The sequence below is a fragment of the Etheostoma spectabile genome, chromosome 12 (assembly GCF_008692095.1).
Source record: "Etheostoma spectabile isolate EspeVRDwgs_2016 chromosome 12, UIUC_Espe_1.0, whole genome shotgun sequence".
In the NCBI taxonomy this organism is placed as follows: Eukaryota; Metazoa; Chordata; class Actinopteri; order Perciformes; family Percidae; genus Etheostoma; species Etheostoma spectabile.
In genome coordinates, this window is record NC_045744.1 from 5,298,212 (window position 1) to 5,316,488 (window position 18,277).

Sequence of the window (18,277 nt, forward strand, 5' to 3'; positions counted from 1 at the left end):
ATAGTGAGGAGTTGTTTTTTACAGTGTGTTCTGGGGACCGGCAGCTAGCAGATAGTAAGGAGCTGTTTTTTACAGTGTGTTCAGGGGACCGGCAGCTAGCAGATAGTGAGGAGCTGTTTTTCACAGTGTGTTCAGGGGACAGGCAGCTAGTAGATGGTGAGGAGATGTTTTTTACAGTGTGCTCAGGGGACAGGCAGAAAGCAGATAGTCAGGAGATGTTTTTTACAGTGTGTTCTGGGGACAGGAAGCTTGCAGATGGTGAAGAGAAGATTTTTTACAGTGTGTTCTGGGGACAGGCAGCTAGCAGATAGTGAGATGTTTTTACAGTGTGTTCTGGGGACAGACAGCCAGCAGATAGTAAGGAGATGTTTTTTACAGTGTGTTCTGGGGGCAGGCAGCTAGCAGATAGTGAGGAGATGTTTTTTACAGTGTGTTCTGGGGACAGGCAGCTAGCAGATAGTGAGGAGATGTTTTTTACAGTGTGTTCTGGGGACAGGCACCTAGCAGATAGTGAGGAGATGATTGCTGTACGTGACAACAAAAGTTGTAGCCTTAAATACACTTGACATCGCTTAGAGCACCTTTAACAAGAGTCCATACAACTTCTCTCATGTTCATACATGGAATATACAGTACATAACTCAATAGAGTGATATGAGAAAGTAAACAAAAAGATCATAATTTATACAAGTAATCAGGACACTTTAAGACTGATTTAAATCAAATGGTGAGAGAGCAAATAAGTGATGAATGACTAAAGCAACATTAAATATGAGGAGGAAAGGGATGCACAAATAGTACACAGTCGTACTTGACTTAATGATAACTGACAGTTTAGGGATGCTACTGCTAAGAGGTTAGAATTAAACTATTCCGACTAAAAGACCAATAAAAAGCCCCAAACCAGCATGCAACTTTTTAAATAAATGACCTATTGTGACTTTGCAGGTCACACTAAGTGGTCACTGCAGACGTCCTCAGTTCAACAGTGGTTTCCTCCTCTCCTATAGCTCTTCTCTTCCAGGCTTTGTCTTCAGCAGGACGACAAAGGACAGACAAACGCTGGAACATTGGAACAAACAACAGCAGTGAGGTTACACACTACCACAATCATTACACACTAGTACAATTATTAGGACAATTACATGAGACATTTTGGGCCATGTTTTACACTCTTGGGACGTGTTGATCGACCAGTACCGAAAACAACAGCTGCAATAATCTGCTGTAGCCGGTATTGCAGTCAAGTTACCAACTGTCGAGTCAGATTCAAGTCTCAAGTCCCCAGTGTTCGAGTCCAAGTCCAAGTCACAAAAGAAGAGTGTGAGTCCAAGTCAAGTTACCATAACCAGCATTTAAGTCCAAGTCTTCTCTCAGCATTTAAAAAAATTGTTTTTGAAATAGTATTATAGAGTAAAAGTTGACAGATTCCAGTCTGTGATTATCCATCAACAAACATTCCATTAATTTTAGTCTAAATAATTTCTGCTTTTCAAACTCAAAAATTATACATAATTTCCTAACAATGAGGTTTGACCATAAAGTCCAAAAATAACTGTAAAACTAATGTTAATAAGTTAGTGTTACGTAGTGTTGAACGTTGAAAAAAAAGAGACAGAGCTAAACAGAGCTGAATTAACAAAACTTTCATGCATTTTATTCACATCTTCAGCAGTCAGAATCGGACTCAAAGATTTATGAACTGGTCCTTAACAATGTGTCTGCCTACTTTTATGCGTAATATGTCATACAAATCTGATATAAAATATTGATGTTTATTTAGTTTCATGCATGCGTGGCACGTGTCCTCCACCTGCAACTGTAATTCATGATTGTGCCCCCTACTACATGTTCACATTTGAAAGATGCAGAGGGATGTACCCTGGGTCGTGAAGTTTGCCTTCACAGATTTTACATCCAATGCTGGGATAGAGCTAATTGTTAAAGGAGAATTCCGGTCGATTCCAACACGTAGCTCTGTTGTCTGTAAATTTGAAGTGCTGTCAGTAGAGAGAAAAATCAAACCAATCAGTGCTGCCTACACCGAGTTATCCTCCTGCTGGAGTTAGCACCCAACAGGCTTAAACAGGGAAAGTTTTACACATGTTTTTAGACTCTTAAGTTCAAAATGTCATTACCAGTGCTTACCCATGTGCAGAGATTCTTTCTGAGGGAACATTAGTGGTCATCAGTGGGAAAGTCCAAGTCATGAGTTTGCAAGACCAAGTCAAGTCAAGAGTCCAGAGACTTGAGTACCACATCACTGACTACAGCATACTGTTCAAACTGATGGACACTGACCTGTCTGAAGGTTCCTGCTGTCAAACACATCTGTACAGCTGCACACAGTGGCACCATGAGAACAGAGGAGAGGGTCATGGTCCATCCTAGAGCGTACGCCCAGTCAGGGTAAACGTACCAGTTGTTAAACTTGAGGGCTTTGTAATCTACCAGGTACAGGATAAAGCTGGTCTGTAAAATAAGACAAATACAACATTGATGTTAAGCATCATTAGTTGTCCCAAAAGATAGTTTAGTAGTTGCAAAAGCCAGAATTGCAGAGTAGTTCAGCAACTTGGCATCATGACTTTTCATAAATATACCCGCCAACGTTTTTTAGCCAAGTGGCGTGTTATCTGTACATATTTTGAGCTATCCGCATGTATGTCTATGCTGTATACAGCGGGCATAGACATACGTTATCGCGAGAATAAAGAGTTAATGTAAGAAGAAAGCTACGGTTTAGGAAAAGAAGAACGGGGTTGGGTTTAGGAAAAGAAGAACGGGGGTTGGGTTTAGAAAAAGAAGAACAGGGTTGGGTTTAGGAAAAGAAGAACGGGGTTGGGTTTAGGAAAAGAAGAATGGGGTTGGGTTTACAAAAAAAAACAGGTTGGGTTTAGGAAAAGAAGAACAGGTTGGGTTTAGGAAAAGAAAAACGGGGGTTGGTTTGGGAAAAGAAGAACGGTGTTGGGTTTAGGAAAAGAGAACAGGGGTTGGGTTTAGGACAAGAAGAACAGAGGTTGGGTTTAGGAAAAGAAGAACGGGGGTTGAGTTTAGGAAAGAAGAACGGGGTTGGGTTTAGGAATAGAAGAACAGGGGTTGGGTTTAGTAAAAGAAAAAAGAGATGGTTGAGTTTAGGAAACGTCACATGCGGGAAGAGGAAACGTGACACCGTGACACAATCCCTGGTCTCCTGGGTGAGAGTTCTGTGTAACTTCACACGCAATCGCAAGGTAATGTAAGTCAATGGAGGCCAAACAGCATTGATATACACGCTAAGAAACGAGTATGCGTCTTGATAACGAACCAATAATGGAGTCTCATACATACGGCATTTCATGAGATCATTCTAGATCTGCTGATGCTAGAAAGTGAAAATGTTAAATTCACACAAAATAATCTAGCAAGTTCAGCGGCAAAACATCTTTCTTCTGGTCAAATTGTAAAAATGTAACAGAATTGGTTGCCACAAAGAAACGTGTCTGACTCACCAGTGTCAGCAGAGGAATAAAGTATTTCCAGCAGAGTTTAAAGAAAACTGATGGTCTCTGTCCTGTCATGTCCTCTATGATGTCGGATAAGCGATCAGCACCTGTTGGAAGACCAAATCGTCCATTTAGTCAACAATACTTCAGACACAACAGTGGGATCCAGTCAGCTGGAGGATCTCTTAAAGCGATTAAAACTTTTGCTCTCATTTAGCTGATGTGATTGCAGTATTGGATCTTTTTTATGGTATAGTTAACATTTTCAATTCAGGAATATTTCTGTAAAATTTGACATTGAGTTTAAACAGACAAATGCACTATTTCCCGCACTTCCAGCAAATGTGTACCTTAAAGGGATACTTCAACGATTAGCATTAGGCTTTTTATCAGTAAAAACCCAGTAGTATTTTTGAATGAGTGCTTAATTTATTCCTGTCATTGTTTATTATAACCTACTGACCTGTGAACTGTCCAATTTGGATTCTGTTATTGGTTTTGGGGTAAGGAGTGTCTCCATTGATGTGTGTGTCCTGTGTTGTGTTTACAATGTTGTTGGCATCTGGTGTTTTTTTCTGTGTATCTGTGTTTTAGATATCCCACATACATTTTTGCCCAGAAGCAGCAAACTACAAGCCAGCTAGTTCTGCATGTATTCAACGTGCCCACAGGAGGTCGAACCCGAAGCCAACGGAAGCGTGCCAAAGCAATGTCGGCCATCTTGGAGCTAAGCTACAGCTGAGCTAATGCTTTTCCGCCACAAAGATTTACAACAACTACCGCACGTGTCCCACCGGAATACGTAGGTGCAGATCGAAGAATATGCAGCAAACCTTATTTCAGATGGAAAACTTGACACACCATGCCAGCGCCGCCTGATACAGAGACCAGCACCTCAGCCAGCGGTGTCGCACGGTGCCTCTAACGGGCAAGGGGACATCAACGGCAGTGTGCGCTAAGCGGAAACACTGAACGAGGGCAGGACTTCCAGCTAGGTGGAACGCTAACGCTAGACGGCCACCTGTCCGATCCATCCTGCTTGCAATTGTTTGATCATTAGACAACAAATTGGACTACATTCAACTTTAACAAAACTCCCAACGCGAGTTCAGAGACTGTTTGTTTTTGTTTTTTGTGGAAACATGGCTGAACAACAGTGTACCGGACTCAGCTATCTAGCTACCAGGCCTGCTAGCCTCCCAAGCAGATGCTGCTCTGGTGGGTAAGACTCGTGGAGGTGGGCTGTGTTAACACGGACACAGACTGGTGCAGAAGGGGGGTCTTTTCTCTTCTCTCTATATTACTACTGCTAACTGCTGGTGGAGTTTGGGACTGTTAAATGCCAACTTTTCTACTTTCCACGCAAATTCACGGCTGTGTTTACATCACTCCAAGTGCTAATGCTAACATTGCGTTAGCTGAACTTTATGGAGCCTATAATGTGTGTACACTTAATCGAGCCTGTTTCGTATGTCGACAATAAAACACACTAGAGTTTAGTTGAATGCCTCCCTGTGTGTCTATGTCTGTAAATGGTAGATGTGGCTTGGGAGTGGGCTTTTATGAGCAGTGAATCAAGTGCATTCTGGGATTCGGTGTCTTTCATCCACATGAGCAAAAAACACATTTTCTGGCTTTTCTAAGCCTAGAAGATACCAATTTACCAATACCGATTTTTTTTCTTCACATTTCTTCTACATAAGTGACCCAATTTAAAGATATATTCATTCATTTTGTTTTAACGGTGAAATATCCCTTTAATAACTGAGCCTTTTTTTATAAAGTTAATAAGATGCATTTTTTTCTTTTTTTTAAGATTCACATCTTCAGTTAACCAATGTGTTTGGAACTGAAAGAGAGGGTCAGGAACTGAGAACGTACTGAGAGAAGCAGTAATACATGGTTGATTTTGGTCTTTTTTAAAGGATTGCTGACAATAGTAAAAAAATATAGACTATAAACGTCTTTATGCTTTAAGTAATAAGTAATCTGACTTACCAAATACCCAGCCCACAGCCAGGCATTCACAAACAGCCACAAAATTCTGGCTGACTCTGGTACAGCCGTAGAAGTCAATGAGTTGGAATATGTAAATCCCTCCCTACAGTGAGAAAATGTAAATAAACACGTAATTTGTATGACATTATATTTTTTAAACAAAATGTGTTTACTTTTTAAAATGTTTTTTCATAAAAAAAAGCTTCACAAATATTTGTGTTCACCTCAGTAACCAAGGTAAGATGTATGAGGAAGCTGGATGCACAGATGGCGAAGACAAACATCTTGTGCCTGAGTGGTACACGAAACCACTTTGGAAACAAATCGGTCACCGTGGTGATAAAGCTCTCCACTATCACAAACTGGGGACAGAATAAAATTAACTTTTTCAATTGTGTCTTAAAAATCTTTATCATTTGTCAATAGGTAATGGGACAAATGGTATTACATGTGTGTCAACAGTCAGCAGAATGAGCATCAGGAAGAAGCAGACAGTCCAGAACTGTGGAAAAGGCATCATAGCTGTCGCCTGAGGGTAAGCAAGGAAGGCCAAACTTGGACCTGTGAAGTGAACGAGGAAAGGCGTAATACCATTAAGCTATATACATATTTATGTTACTTTGTAGAATGCTGGCTTCAACTTTGGATGACATACTTGGATCCTAAACATTGCATATGATTAAATCTTTGAATATACTTCACCTGACTCGACCACAGCGTCAACACTGACACCCTGTTTCTGAGCCATGAATCCAAGTACAGAGAAGACGACAAATCCAGCAACAAAACTGGTCCCACTGTTCAGCAGACAGAGCCAAAAGCAGTCCCTAGAGGCCAGAGAAAGACAACAAGTCTCTTGTCAAAAGGAGAACATTCCTACATTCCATGATATATGACTTACATACTTATGTACTTACATGTAACAGTTGTTGTTGTACTCGTTATAGCTGCCCAGGATATGCAGAGTCCCAGAACTCAGGCTGTAGGAGAAAAATATTTGGGATCCTGCTTCTATCCAGACCTGCAATGTAAAAAAAAGTTGTGTAGTGCAGTGCCAGTGGAAAATGTGTTTTGAACGGGTCAATTGCTTAGCCTGGGGTATTTCTGCTTGTAGAGTTCTTCAAAAACAAATTGTACCCCAAAATTAGGATCCCAAACCACTTAATATGCAACTCCACTGTATAGCCTACTACTGACTTACAGTGTAGGCTAGGGTGACCAAACATCTTTCACTGTTTTTCATGGGAACCCAACACAACAAAGTCTCTAAATTAAGGCTGTAGTATGCATAAAACATAATCCATGTCAGATCATCCAACCCTGTCTGAAACCCCCTTTCTGATATAAAAATAGAATTTGACAACCATGCCCACGTAATGTTGCAACAGATGGTTTGTAAACACAGAACAATGAATGTATTATATCAACAGAACCATCTAAGGAGCTGTCATTGTAAACGGTTTGAAAAAGGCCAGGCGCTTTCCAAAATTACCTAGCAGGCAATTGGATGAACAATCTGTCTATCACATTGTTGTTTTGATCAAACAGTCGCCGATACCCAAGTAGTTCAAAAGTGGGGATTCAAATACACTGGTCACCTCCAGGTTAGCCAGGCGGTTCAGGTCTGGATACAGGTAGTAGTAGATCCCTTCCCAAGCTCCAGGTAGAGTCAAGCCCCGGATCAGCAGTGTCAGGAGCATCACATAGGGGAACGTGGCTGTAAAATACACTACCTTAAATGAAAAGAAAGTTGTTAAAGAAAAGTAATCACTAAATGTTGTTGATGATTACATGCACCACAAATACAGTGTCAAACCAGTCTGTCACATGGGCCAAGTCCCTAATACTTGGGTCATCTATAGCAGTTCCGTGACTGTGGAGAGCAAAGGTTTGCTTCTCGCTGGATTTGTCATCTGTAAAGGTTGAAGAATTTTTTTTGCCGGGGTGCCCCTCACAAAAATATGGGGAAATTTTGTGAGAGCCCTATGTCCACAATTACTGTTGTCAGCCAAGCTGGATATTAACTTTTTAAAGGGCCCATATTCTGCTCATCTTCAGGTTCATAATTGTATTTTGAGGTTGTAGCAGAATAGGTTTACATGGTTTCTTTTCAGAAAACACCATATTTTTGTTGTACAGCACATTGCTGCTGATCCTGTTTTCCCCCTGTGTGTTTAGGTCTCTGTTTTAGCTCCAGAGTGAGACATCTCACTTCTATACTATCTTTGTTGGGAGTCACACATGCTCAGTAGCTAGGTACGATCACTTCAGCTACATAACTCTTTCTACAACTTTGGTCAGTACGAGGCAGGATTAGTTGGGAGACTTTTTCTAGACGAGGGGCACTTGTGGAATACCTGCAGAACGGGGACAGGAAGAAGTATTTTGGAGACTATGGTCAACTAGTGGCTGTTATAGCAGGACTTTGCCATTGACCATCGACCTCTGAGCCTGCTTAACGCTGACATAAAAATCTTTGCAAAGCACCTAGCCCGTCGTTTGGAGTCCCATATGGCAAAATTAGTGAACTCCGACCAAACAGGATTTGTACAAACGAGACTAGCAGGAGATAACGTTAGACGCCTTCTCCACATTGTTGATGCGGCAGAGGACAGTAAGACGCTAATGTCACTTCTTTCTCTTGATGCAGTGAAAGCCTGTGACAGACTTGAGTGGCCATTTGTATGGTCAGTTTTAGAGGTGATGTGCTTTGGAAACACTTATACTCACTTTACTCATAGGTATGATTAAAGCCAAGGCTGCCCCTTGATTCCTGCATTATATGTCATTTATCTAGGGCTGCTAGCTCAACCTATTTGCTAATCAATTATGGTGTCACCAATATGCATTCATAGTACACAGCATCATCTCTCATTAGTTGCAGACTCTTTTTAGAGAACTAGTGGAGTATGGAAGCTTATCAGGCTTTAAAATTAACTTGTCAAAGTCTGCACTACTTCATTTAAATGATTATGCCTGCAACTCAACCATCTCTCCTAACATCTCCATTGTTAAACAGTTTAAATATTTAGGCATTGAGGTCTTCCCTTGCTCAAACCAGATTATTAAACATAACTATTCTGTTGCTCTAAACAACGTTTTGAAAGATATGGAAAAATGAATGGGTCTCCCTATGTTGATTCAAGCCTGTATCTCAGTGGTTAAATGAATGTGTTATCCAGGATTAATTCTGTGAGCTCTATGCTGCCTCTCTCCCCTCCTGCTGGCTACTGGCATGAATTACAGTCAGTGTTATCTAAATTTATCTGGAAAAGTAAATAGCCGTGTCTTAAGATGTCTACTCTACAGAGGAGGAAAGAGGATGGTGGCCTTTCAGTTCCCAACTTCAAACATTATTTTTGGTCCTTTGTGTTTAGGCCCCTCCTCACTTGGTTTAGCCAAGATGTGTCTGTCATCTGGCGTACCTTAGAAAATGCTATGACAGAGCCAGGGTCACTTCATGACGTCCTTTTAGCCAATAATTCTAGCAAACAGTGCCAGCTTTCATCTTATCAAGAATTAACTGAAACCCACTGCCATATAGCTTGAAACTGGCACACCTTTTCCCCTTTATTTAATAATACAACACTCCTGATTGGTAGGAGGCCAATAACAGCCCCACAATGGGAACCAAGAGGAGTTCATTGTCTAAAAGACGTTTTTAGCGAGGTTTGCTTATTGCCTTTTTCTGATTTGCAGAACGCATTCAGTCTACCACGTTCCTCTTTTACCTTAAGATCAGCACTCAAGCCGTACGGTGTCCCCTGTTTATTTTTATTTTTTTGGGGCCCTGGGACACGTTCTCTGTCTCAGTGTATTGTTTGTATTTGTGTGTCACTGTTTGTGTTTCTTAAATACTGCATATTAAAAAAAATTATATATATATCACAATAAGAGAGAAGTGTTAAAACTAAAATTTACATTTAAGAGCCAAATATTGGCCGCCAAGGTCAAAAATAGGTAAAATCTATCAATGCACATCATTTATGAATTTCCTTACCCAAATAGTCTCAGAAACCATGTATTATGCAGCACTGTGGGCAAAACCATTAAAAAGTTAATGTCTGGTGGCAGCCATTTTGGATATAGGGCTCTCACAAACTTTCCACACATTTCTGTGAGGGGTATCCCGGCAGATTTTTTTCCTTAACCTTTATAGATGACAATTCCAGTGAGAGACAAACCTTTACTATCCATGGTCACGGAAGTGCTATAGATGACCCAACTAAACAGTAAACTCAGATTGAGAGAGTATACTGGTCACATCTGCAGCCCATTAGGTAATAGGGGAGTTGTTTACTAAGACCAGCGCCATGCAGTGGAGAGAGAAGTTGGAAACAAAGAACCAAGCAGGCTAGCCTGGGAAAACCCTGACTAACTTCCTGCAAATTGAGATTTGCTCTGCAAGTCCGTTTGGCCAAGAGCCCATTCAAGCCCATTTCCCATTTATGCGACGTTGAAGGAGATTTTGTACATAACAAAGATGGCTAGCTGGCTTCAAATCAGCTATCGCGTTTGTTTTAAGCGTTTTTAACTTTTCCTTTTGATAAAAACCGAGCAAAGAGCAACACTCGAAGACTTCATATCTAAAACAGATGTCGCGGTCTTGTCGACTGAATTTGGCAACCGTCTGATATATCAGTATACGTCATTTCCTTCATTGCTCTCAATGGTGTTAGGTCAATCCAATTGAACCCAGAGGCATTTGAGTGGGGTCCGTTAGTGAAGCCCCTTTGGAAATGGGCTGTGAATGAACCTTCCCTACACCAGTCAACAAGCAGGCTACAAGCAGTCTACACCATTGTGGCTTCTGAGAGCCATCAAATCAATGATTTAATTCATTTTGGTGTGAATTTACTGGTAAAAAAGACAATATAAGAGTTTACTTGCAAAACGTAACGTTCAAAATAATGGTTCATCTCGATTTTCAGATTTTGTGATTGTTAGGAGCAGAAATTATTGCGATTCAAAAAAAGATTAATTGCACAGCCCTAAATGGAAATACTGCAATACTGAAAAAGCACTCTTTATACAGCATTGTTGCTGTAGATAAAAAGCAAACAAAATATTATTTCCACTGACCTTTCCAGACGATCTGACACCTTTCCAGATGCTGAAGTAGCAGATCACCCAGCAGGCCAGAAGACACAAAGCCAGCTCCCATCTCACACTGCCCAGCTCCTCAATGCCCCCAGACATGCCCAGCACACGCCGCCTGAGGAGAGGGGGAATTGAACAAGTGCACATGTGCTACAAAGAGCTGAAGAGGGACATGGGAAGTAAGGGTGTGTAATATGGTAAAAGAATTACTCAGTTTACTCACTGACAATTTGACATTAAATTGAACCACAATAGCCAGTGGAAATTTCGAAAATGTTACTTGAAGAACCACAACGTAGCGTGGCATGAAATCATACTGATACAATAATTTACATTTAATTATGGCTCCATAAAAGATAAACAAGTTAAACTCACTCCCAGAACTCAGTTGCAGCAGAGGTGGTGTTGGTCAGGTTTGCAGTCACATTAGATGAAGGTGAAGTCTGTAGACCACGACAGTTAGCTGGGATTGGGAACACACACACACACACACACACACAGATTCAATGAGGGCAAGAGACTTGTGTGTTGTTTAGATGTCAACCTAACAACCGACTTTTTGTATTTTTCATAAACTAAAAGCCACAGTTTGTTGTGATCATGGAGTTAAGACACTTTCTGACTTTTTTCCCCTAAGCTTTAACAACTTAAAGATTTTGTTTCTTTGCAAAAACCTCTTTGTTCTTTCACCAACATGGTGATTACTTCCACCAACTCATCAACATGTTCTCCTAAGTGTAGAATCTTGCATGTATTCTACATAGACAGTGAAAGCAATGGACCAACAGATCCCGTTGCTCTGGACCAGTGAAGTCTATTAGAAGGACTTTTTTGGTGATGGCTGAGCGTTACTGCGCAGCCTCCAACTGAGCTTGACGACGTAGTTGTGACGCAAGCAACATGTCTGAAAGTTGTGAGTCTTCTGGTAGCTGTGCCAAGAGAAATCTCAATCATTCCCAATCAGCAGAGACGGAGAGCGTAGGTATATTTTAGGAGATAACATAGACACAGGCTAGTTACTGGTAACTAACAAGCTACTTAATATTAGTAATTAAACTTAAACAGCTGATGTAAGTCAAAACTGTCTCCAAGCTCATACTGTGCTGTTTGGTAATTCCTCTACTATGCGACAGTAAGTCGTTTGGTTGTGACACAATCGTTAGCCCATTTTTTACAAAAATGTCTGCTATGGAGCCGTAACTTTAGGTCACTTAACGTAACCTCGGTTCTTTGATAACAGAGTGAGGTGTTTCACCATGGGAATTGCCTCGGGGTGACCAACCATGGAAGCTCCAATGACACCACGTCTGTCTGTGACAGACAGGTCGAACTGTGCTGGGGCCACGCCCCTCATATAGTCACAGTCGACCGGCTTCTTACAAATCATTCCAGATAGGTTTCTTTCTGTGTCTCTGCAAATAGGGACATGTTGGGGAAACACCTCACTCTGTTATCAAAGAACAGGGGTTGCGTTAATTAACCTGAAGTTCTTTTCATAACTTTGTTTGGTGTTTCACTATGGGAGATATAGACCACTCCCGGATTGCCTGAATCTCCTGAAGCCAAATAACATTGAACCGAGAGTCACACCAACCCGGGTGCCGTCACCTCCAGCACAGCCTGTGCCAGGGATGGTCCGGAGATATCGAGCCTGTAGAACCTCACAAAAGTGTGAGGCGTAGCCTAGCTCGCTGCCGCACAACTTTCTGCCACTGAAACACCCCTGAAAAGGGCCAATGAAGTGGCCATGCCTCTTGTTGAATGAGCTCTCAGACCCTGAGGGGCCGGCAAACCTTCACACTCATAGGCTAATGAGATGGCCTCCACAATCCAGTGGGACAGCCTCTGGCGGGAGAATGGCTTACCCCTGTGGGAAGTAGCCCAGGACACAAACAGCTGATCCGCCTTTCTGAACGCAGCCATTCAACTCACATACATGTGCAGGGCCCGAACAGGGCACAACATGTGAAGCTTTTTCTCCTCTCCTAAGCAGAAAGGAGGTGGGTGGAAAGCCCAGAGCTCTACTGAGGGGCACCTTTAGGCTGACTCCACCACCTTAGGCACAAATGCTGGGTTGGGTCGCAAACAGAATTCAGAGAAACCGTTGGGCAAACTGCATACAGGTTGGCTGAACAGACCAAGCCTGTAAGTCCCTCGCTTTGAAGTAGTTAAAGCCAAAAGCAAAGCTGTTTTAAGAGAGACAAACTTCATCCCCTGGGAGGAGCGAGAGCTCCCCCTGCAGGGACCTGATGGTTCAGGTTGGTTTTGGGTGTTGTTGGTTGAATCTTGTTTCGGCGGCGCCCCAGGCGGCAGCGGCTGGCATACAGCTCCGACCAACTCGCGGATATTTTTCATAAAAAATGCCGCCAAACTTGCTGCAAACTAATTATCAATCCAGCCGATCATCGCTTGACCGCCAGCGCCTGCTGGAGTTACGGTCATGCAGTTCTTTTGGACTTGTAACCACCATTACGCTCGATTGTTTACGTGGCGTCGGAGTGCTCCGGGAACAAGCCCCGGAGGCCTGCGATGCCGCGGACTCGCCGAGCAGCTCACGCCGAAGGAGAGCCAAGCGGAAGCGGTGCGGCCGGCAGAAGAAACGCGGCTGTCGCGGAGGTTTAGCAGCCAAGCTAAAGGCTAACCCCTACAGACCATCGCTTCCATCCATCCTGCTCTCCAACGTTCGCTCACTGGACAACAAAATAGACCATCTGCAACTCGAGCTCTCAGCAAAGAGGGAATTTAGAGACTGCTGCGCTCTCATCCTGACAGAGACATGGCTCACATCATCGATCCCGGACAACGCCGTTAGCCTGGAGGGGCTAGCTATTTTCCGCGCCGACAGAAACAAAGAACTCAGCGGTAAGAGCCGAGGAGGCGGACTCTGTGTTTACATCAACAGCAACTGGTGTAAAAATGCTAGAACAGTCGCAAGTTTTTGCTCTCGGACATAGAGCTTCTGACTGTAGCTGCAGACCCTTTTCCTGCCCAGAGAGTTCACTGTTGTTACCATCACAGCGGTTTATGTGCCCCCCAGTGCTGTAAAGACAAGGGCATGAGTGTTCTCTATCGGACTGTCTCTGAGTTGCATCTGCACCACAGAGGGTGTTTTCATCATTGCTGGGATTTCAATCAGGCAAATATGAAACTGTTCTCCCTCATTTCTACCAACATGTGGATTTTGCTACCGGGGAAGAACACTCTGGACTTAGTTTTAACAAACATAAGACGCATTCAAAGCAGCCCCCCCCCGCCCCACCTCGGCTCCTCAGACCACCTTTCTTTGATCTTATCCGCATACAGGCCCCTGCTGATCAGAGCAAAACCTACAGTGAAGCATTGAGGGCCTGGAAGGAGGGGCCATGGAGGCACTCCAGGCACTCAGGTTTGAGTGTCTGATTGGGACATGTTCAATCTGCAGCAACTATGATAACAAGATCAACATTGATGAGTACGCCATGACTGTTTCAGCCTACATCAACCACTCATCGAGGACGTCAGCACAAACAAGACCATCACCACCAGCCAACCAACGGCCCTGGATGACTGGGGTCCGCCAACCTTAAAGCACGGAACTCAGCCTTCAAGAGTGGGACAAGGAGCACTGAGGATAGCAGAGAGCCACCCTGAACCGCGCCATCAGTTAGCGAAGCGGAACCATAACCGAAAATCCGCATCTGTTCCACGACGCCAGCAACACCAGGACATGTGAAAGGCATACGGGCGATCACGGACTACAACACGCCTTCCGCCCCTGGGTGAAGTTGACACTCCTTCCTAATGGCTAATAACTTCTTTGGGAGGTTCCACTAAACAGCACTCCAGCAGTGAAGGCTGTTCCACATCAGGAGAGGAGGTACTCTGCCTTGACACAGCCGACTTGTGGAAGACTCTGAGAAGAGTCAACCCGCGAAGGCACCAGTCCTGACAACTACCTGGGCGGGTGTTAAAGGAATGTGCAGGTCAGCTGGCTGGTGGTGCTCACAGACATTTTTAACACCTCGGACCAGCCACAGTGCCAGCATGTTTCAAGTCTGCCTCCATCATTCCGTGCCAAAGAAACCCCAAGTCCACCTGTTTCAATGATTACCGGCCTGTTGCACTGACTCCCATCATTATGAAGTGTTTTGAAAGGCTGGTGAGAAACCACATCGTCTCCAGTCTCCCCACACATTCGACCCGTTTCAGTTTGCCTACCGGCGAAACCGCTCCACTGAGATGCCATCTCCTCCGCCTTCACCTGAGCCTTGCACACCTGGAGGAAAAGAACACCCGTGCGGATGCTGTTCCTGGACTTTAGTTCAGCGTTCAATACCATCATCCCACAGCACCTGGTGGAAAACGGAACATCTGGGCTTCAACACACCCTTTGCAACTGGCTGTTGGACTTCCTCACCAACAGACCTCAGTCGGTCCGGTCGGACAGAACATCTCTGACTCATCACCCTCAGCACGGCTCCCTCAGGGCTGCGTCCTGACCCCCTCTTTTCACTATGAGACTCACGACTGCGTCCCCAGGTTCTCCACTAATCACATCGTGAAGTTTGCGGACGACACAACGGTGGGTGGCCTGATCAGGATGACAACGACCAGGACTACAGAAGGAGGTGGACAGCTGGTTTGCTGGTGAGAGACAACAGCCTGATCCTGAACGTGGAAAGACAAAGAGATCGTCGTCGACTTCAGGAAGAACCGCCTCACCACGCTCCACTGCTCATCACACAGCTCAGCTTGGAGGTGGTCAGCAGCACCAAATTCCTTGGGTGCACATTACAGACAATCTCACCTGGTCTGAAAACACTTCATCACTGTGGAGAGGGCACAGAAGCGTCTGTACTTTCTACGAGGATGAGGAGAGCCCACCTGCCCTCTCCCATCCTCACGACCTTCTACAGAACACCCAATAGAGACATTCTGACCAGCTGTCTCTCTGTGTGGTGGGAGGCTGCAGAGCCTCTGACTGGAAGAGTGAGGAGGGTGGGAGAACAGCAGAAGGATCATTGGGGCTCCTCTTCCCTCCATTAAGGACACTTCATCACGCGCTGTTGTCCCAGCCCGAAATATAATCAAAGACCCACACACCCCCCACCATGACTGTTTACCCTGCTGCCCTCTGAAGAGGTTCCGCACATCCGCTGCAGGTCCACCAGTTCTGCAACAGCTTTTTCCCCACTGCCATCAGACTGTTACTTCTGATCCATAAACTGAACTCGGCACCTATTGCACGCCATCGGGTATTTAAATGCTGCTGAACTTTTAGCCATTTCAGTTCCTCTCTTTTTTACTCTTTTTTACTCTTCAATTTGCACACTGTTCATCCCCTGCACTGTTTTACACTTTGATCACTGCTGCACTTCGTATAACTATTTGTAAATAATCCGGAATGTATTCCATTGCACCTGGAATACATTGCAATTTATAAGCTGTATGCAAGCAATTTCGTTCTGTATGCACTCTGTACATATAAAATGACAAATAAATAAAGTTGAAGTTGAAGTTGAAGAAGTTGAAGTTGAAGTTTTAATTTTGTTTTCGGGGTAAGCATTTTGCCCTTGGCTCTGCGCCTGGATGCGAAAATGCATGCTTTATTTGTTTGAGCTGTGGGAGACCACTGTTTCTTCAAGCAACACATGTGCCAGGCGATTTAAGCGGGTGCAGATCTCCTGTCATGGGAAATCCTCAGTACAGAGAGTGGACTCTCCACCCAGTAGTGGTGGAACAAGTCTGGCGGAGATACGGTCAGGCAGCCATAGATCTCTTCACCTCGCAAGAAAACACACAGTGTTCCAAGTTCTTCTCTCTGTCAGACGTAAATGCACTGCTGGGTGTGGACGCTCTAGTTCACCCGTGGCCAAACATTCTTTTCTACGCATTTCCCCCCCCCTCAGTCTCATCTCCCCCACTCTGGCGAAGGTGAGAAGGCAGGGCCTGTCGCTAATCCTGATAGCGCCGCGGTAGCCATCCAAGAATTGGTTGGCAGAGATAATACAGCTCCTGGTGGGAGAGCCTGACCTCTCCCCATACGCAGAGACCTTCTCTCCCAAGTGCACGGGGAAATTTACCACCCCCACCCGGACCACGTAGCGCTCTCGGCTTGACCCGTGAGAGGTGGAACCTGAATGCATCAGGCCTGCCAGAACAGGTCATTGACACCATTCAGCGCTCTCTTTACAGTGGAAAGTGGCAGGTTTTTGAGGAGTGGTGCGAATGTAGGGATACAATCCCTTTTTAGTGTTCTATGGTAGACCTGCTGTTTTTTCTGCAGTACCTGATGGATGAAGGAAAAGCTTTCTCCACAATTAAGGTGTACTTGTACTTGAAGGTTCTACAGGCTCGATGCTTCTGGACCGTCCCTGGCACAGGCTGTGCTGGAGGTGACGGCACCTGGGGTGGTGTGACAAACTCTCGGTTCAATGCTATTTGGCTTCGGGAGATTCAGGCAATCCGGGAGTGGTCCAAATCTCCCATAGTGAAAGTCAAAGTTAGACAAAAGAGCTTTAGGTTACTTAACGTAACCCCTGTTCTTTGATAACAGAGTGAGGTGTTTCACCAACATGTCCTTCGTTGCAGAGACACGGAAAGAAACCTATCTGGAATGATTTGTAAGAAGCAAGTCAACTGTGACTTTATGAGGGGGTGTGGCCTCGGCACAGTTTGACCTGTCTGTCACAGACAGACGTGATGTCATTGGAACTTCCATAGTTAGTCACGCCGAGGCAATTCCCATAGTGAAATGCCTCACTATGTTATCAAAGAACTGGGGTTACGATAAGTAACCTAAAGATTTTAAAAGGGATGCCAAAGTTGTCGGCTTTCTTCTCAAAAGCTAATTCTGCCTATTGTTGCTTTGCTAACTATAGCTTGGCTATGCATAACGCTAGATCGACGTCTAGGATACTTTTCCTCACGCCAATGATCAAAAAGGATTGTCTACCTTGTAACATTAACATAATCATATGTGTCGTGATTTCCCTGGCAGACAAATCACATCATGTAACACATACTTTCTTCTTCCTGCTTCTGGCGAGAGCAGACGTGTTTTTCCTCCTCTCCCCTCTTATCTTAGCTTGGCTCCTTCCCAGTCTGTCTACCCGTTCTTGTGGAACTTTTTCTCTTTTCTCTTTGTCCCCTGCCTGCTGTTTTCCTGAAACATTCGAAATGGAATTGATTAACTGGTCACTCAGCGCTATTGACAAGATTTTTTTCATCTAAACATGCTTCTCTGGGGGAGCCACAATGTCCGAGTGGAACATTCCCTGCAGGCTATGTTCGCGATTCCTATTCACGGGATTGGCAGGTGGTCTGCCTGGACGTTCTCACTGTGGAGGACGTTGAAGATATTTGGATAATTGTACTACTGTTGGTGGGGCTCCTGATCATCGGCCTTGGGGTCTCGCTGACCTACCGTAAAATTGGTAAGACAGCCGCCAGCAAATTCACCCACAAGCTGTCTGGGGAACTTAAAGAGTGCCTACATGGAGTGGTTGAGAGGATGAAGGTTTTACATCTGAGGGCTGACCAGTCCTGTGAACTGTCTTGTAACATCTCAGACCGGACCGCCGAAGCGCAGAAGGGGATTGATACCAACAGGGCCCAGTCGGTGGAGTTGCCTTGTGTGACCACCAGTCTGGCAGAAAAGGTGGATGGACTGCAAAAATCCCTACGTGATATGGATGCTCGCATGACGCTGAGGT

General features: G+C 44.3%; 1 protein-coding gene across 3 annotated transcripts in view; it reads right to left on the minus strand.

Annotated features, from left to right (window-relative positions):
• Window positions 1-476: 476 nt before the first annotated feature.
• LOC116698788 (sodium- and chloride-dependent GABA transporter 3) overlaps window positions 477-18,277 on the minus strand; it is a 20,394-nt gene continuing 2,593 nt past the window's right edge. For 2 of the 3 annotated variants that reach the window (XM_032530957.1, XM_032530959.1), the window contains exons 4-14: window positions 10,959-11,046; window positions 10,566-10,698; window positions 7,082-7,216; window positions 6,401-6,504; window positions 6,186-6,310; window positions 5,932-6,044; window positions 5,708-5,845; window positions 5,484-5,586; window positions 3,492-3,592; window positions 2,302-2,472; window positions 477-1,062 (exon numbers count right to left, since the gene is read on the minus strand). In XM_032530957.1, the coding sequence (XP_032386848.1) occupies window positions 955-1,062; window positions 2,302-2,472; window positions 3,492-3,592; window positions 5,484-5,586; window positions 5,708-5,845; window positions 5,932-6,044; window positions 6,186-6,310; window positions 6,401-6,504; window positions 7,082-7,216; window positions 10,566-10,698; window positions 10,959-11,046 (1,319 nt within the window). In that variant the 3' untranslated portion in view covers window positions 477-954. The remainder of the gene's footprint in view (window positions 1,063-2,301; window positions 2,473-3,491; window positions 3,593-5,483; window positions 5,587-5,707; window positions 5,846-5,931; window positions 6,045-6,185; window positions 6,311-6,400; window positions 6,505-7,081; window positions 7,217-10,565; window positions 10,699-10,958; window positions 11,047-18,277) is intronic. The other variant, XM_032530958.1, reaches the window with a different exon arrangement.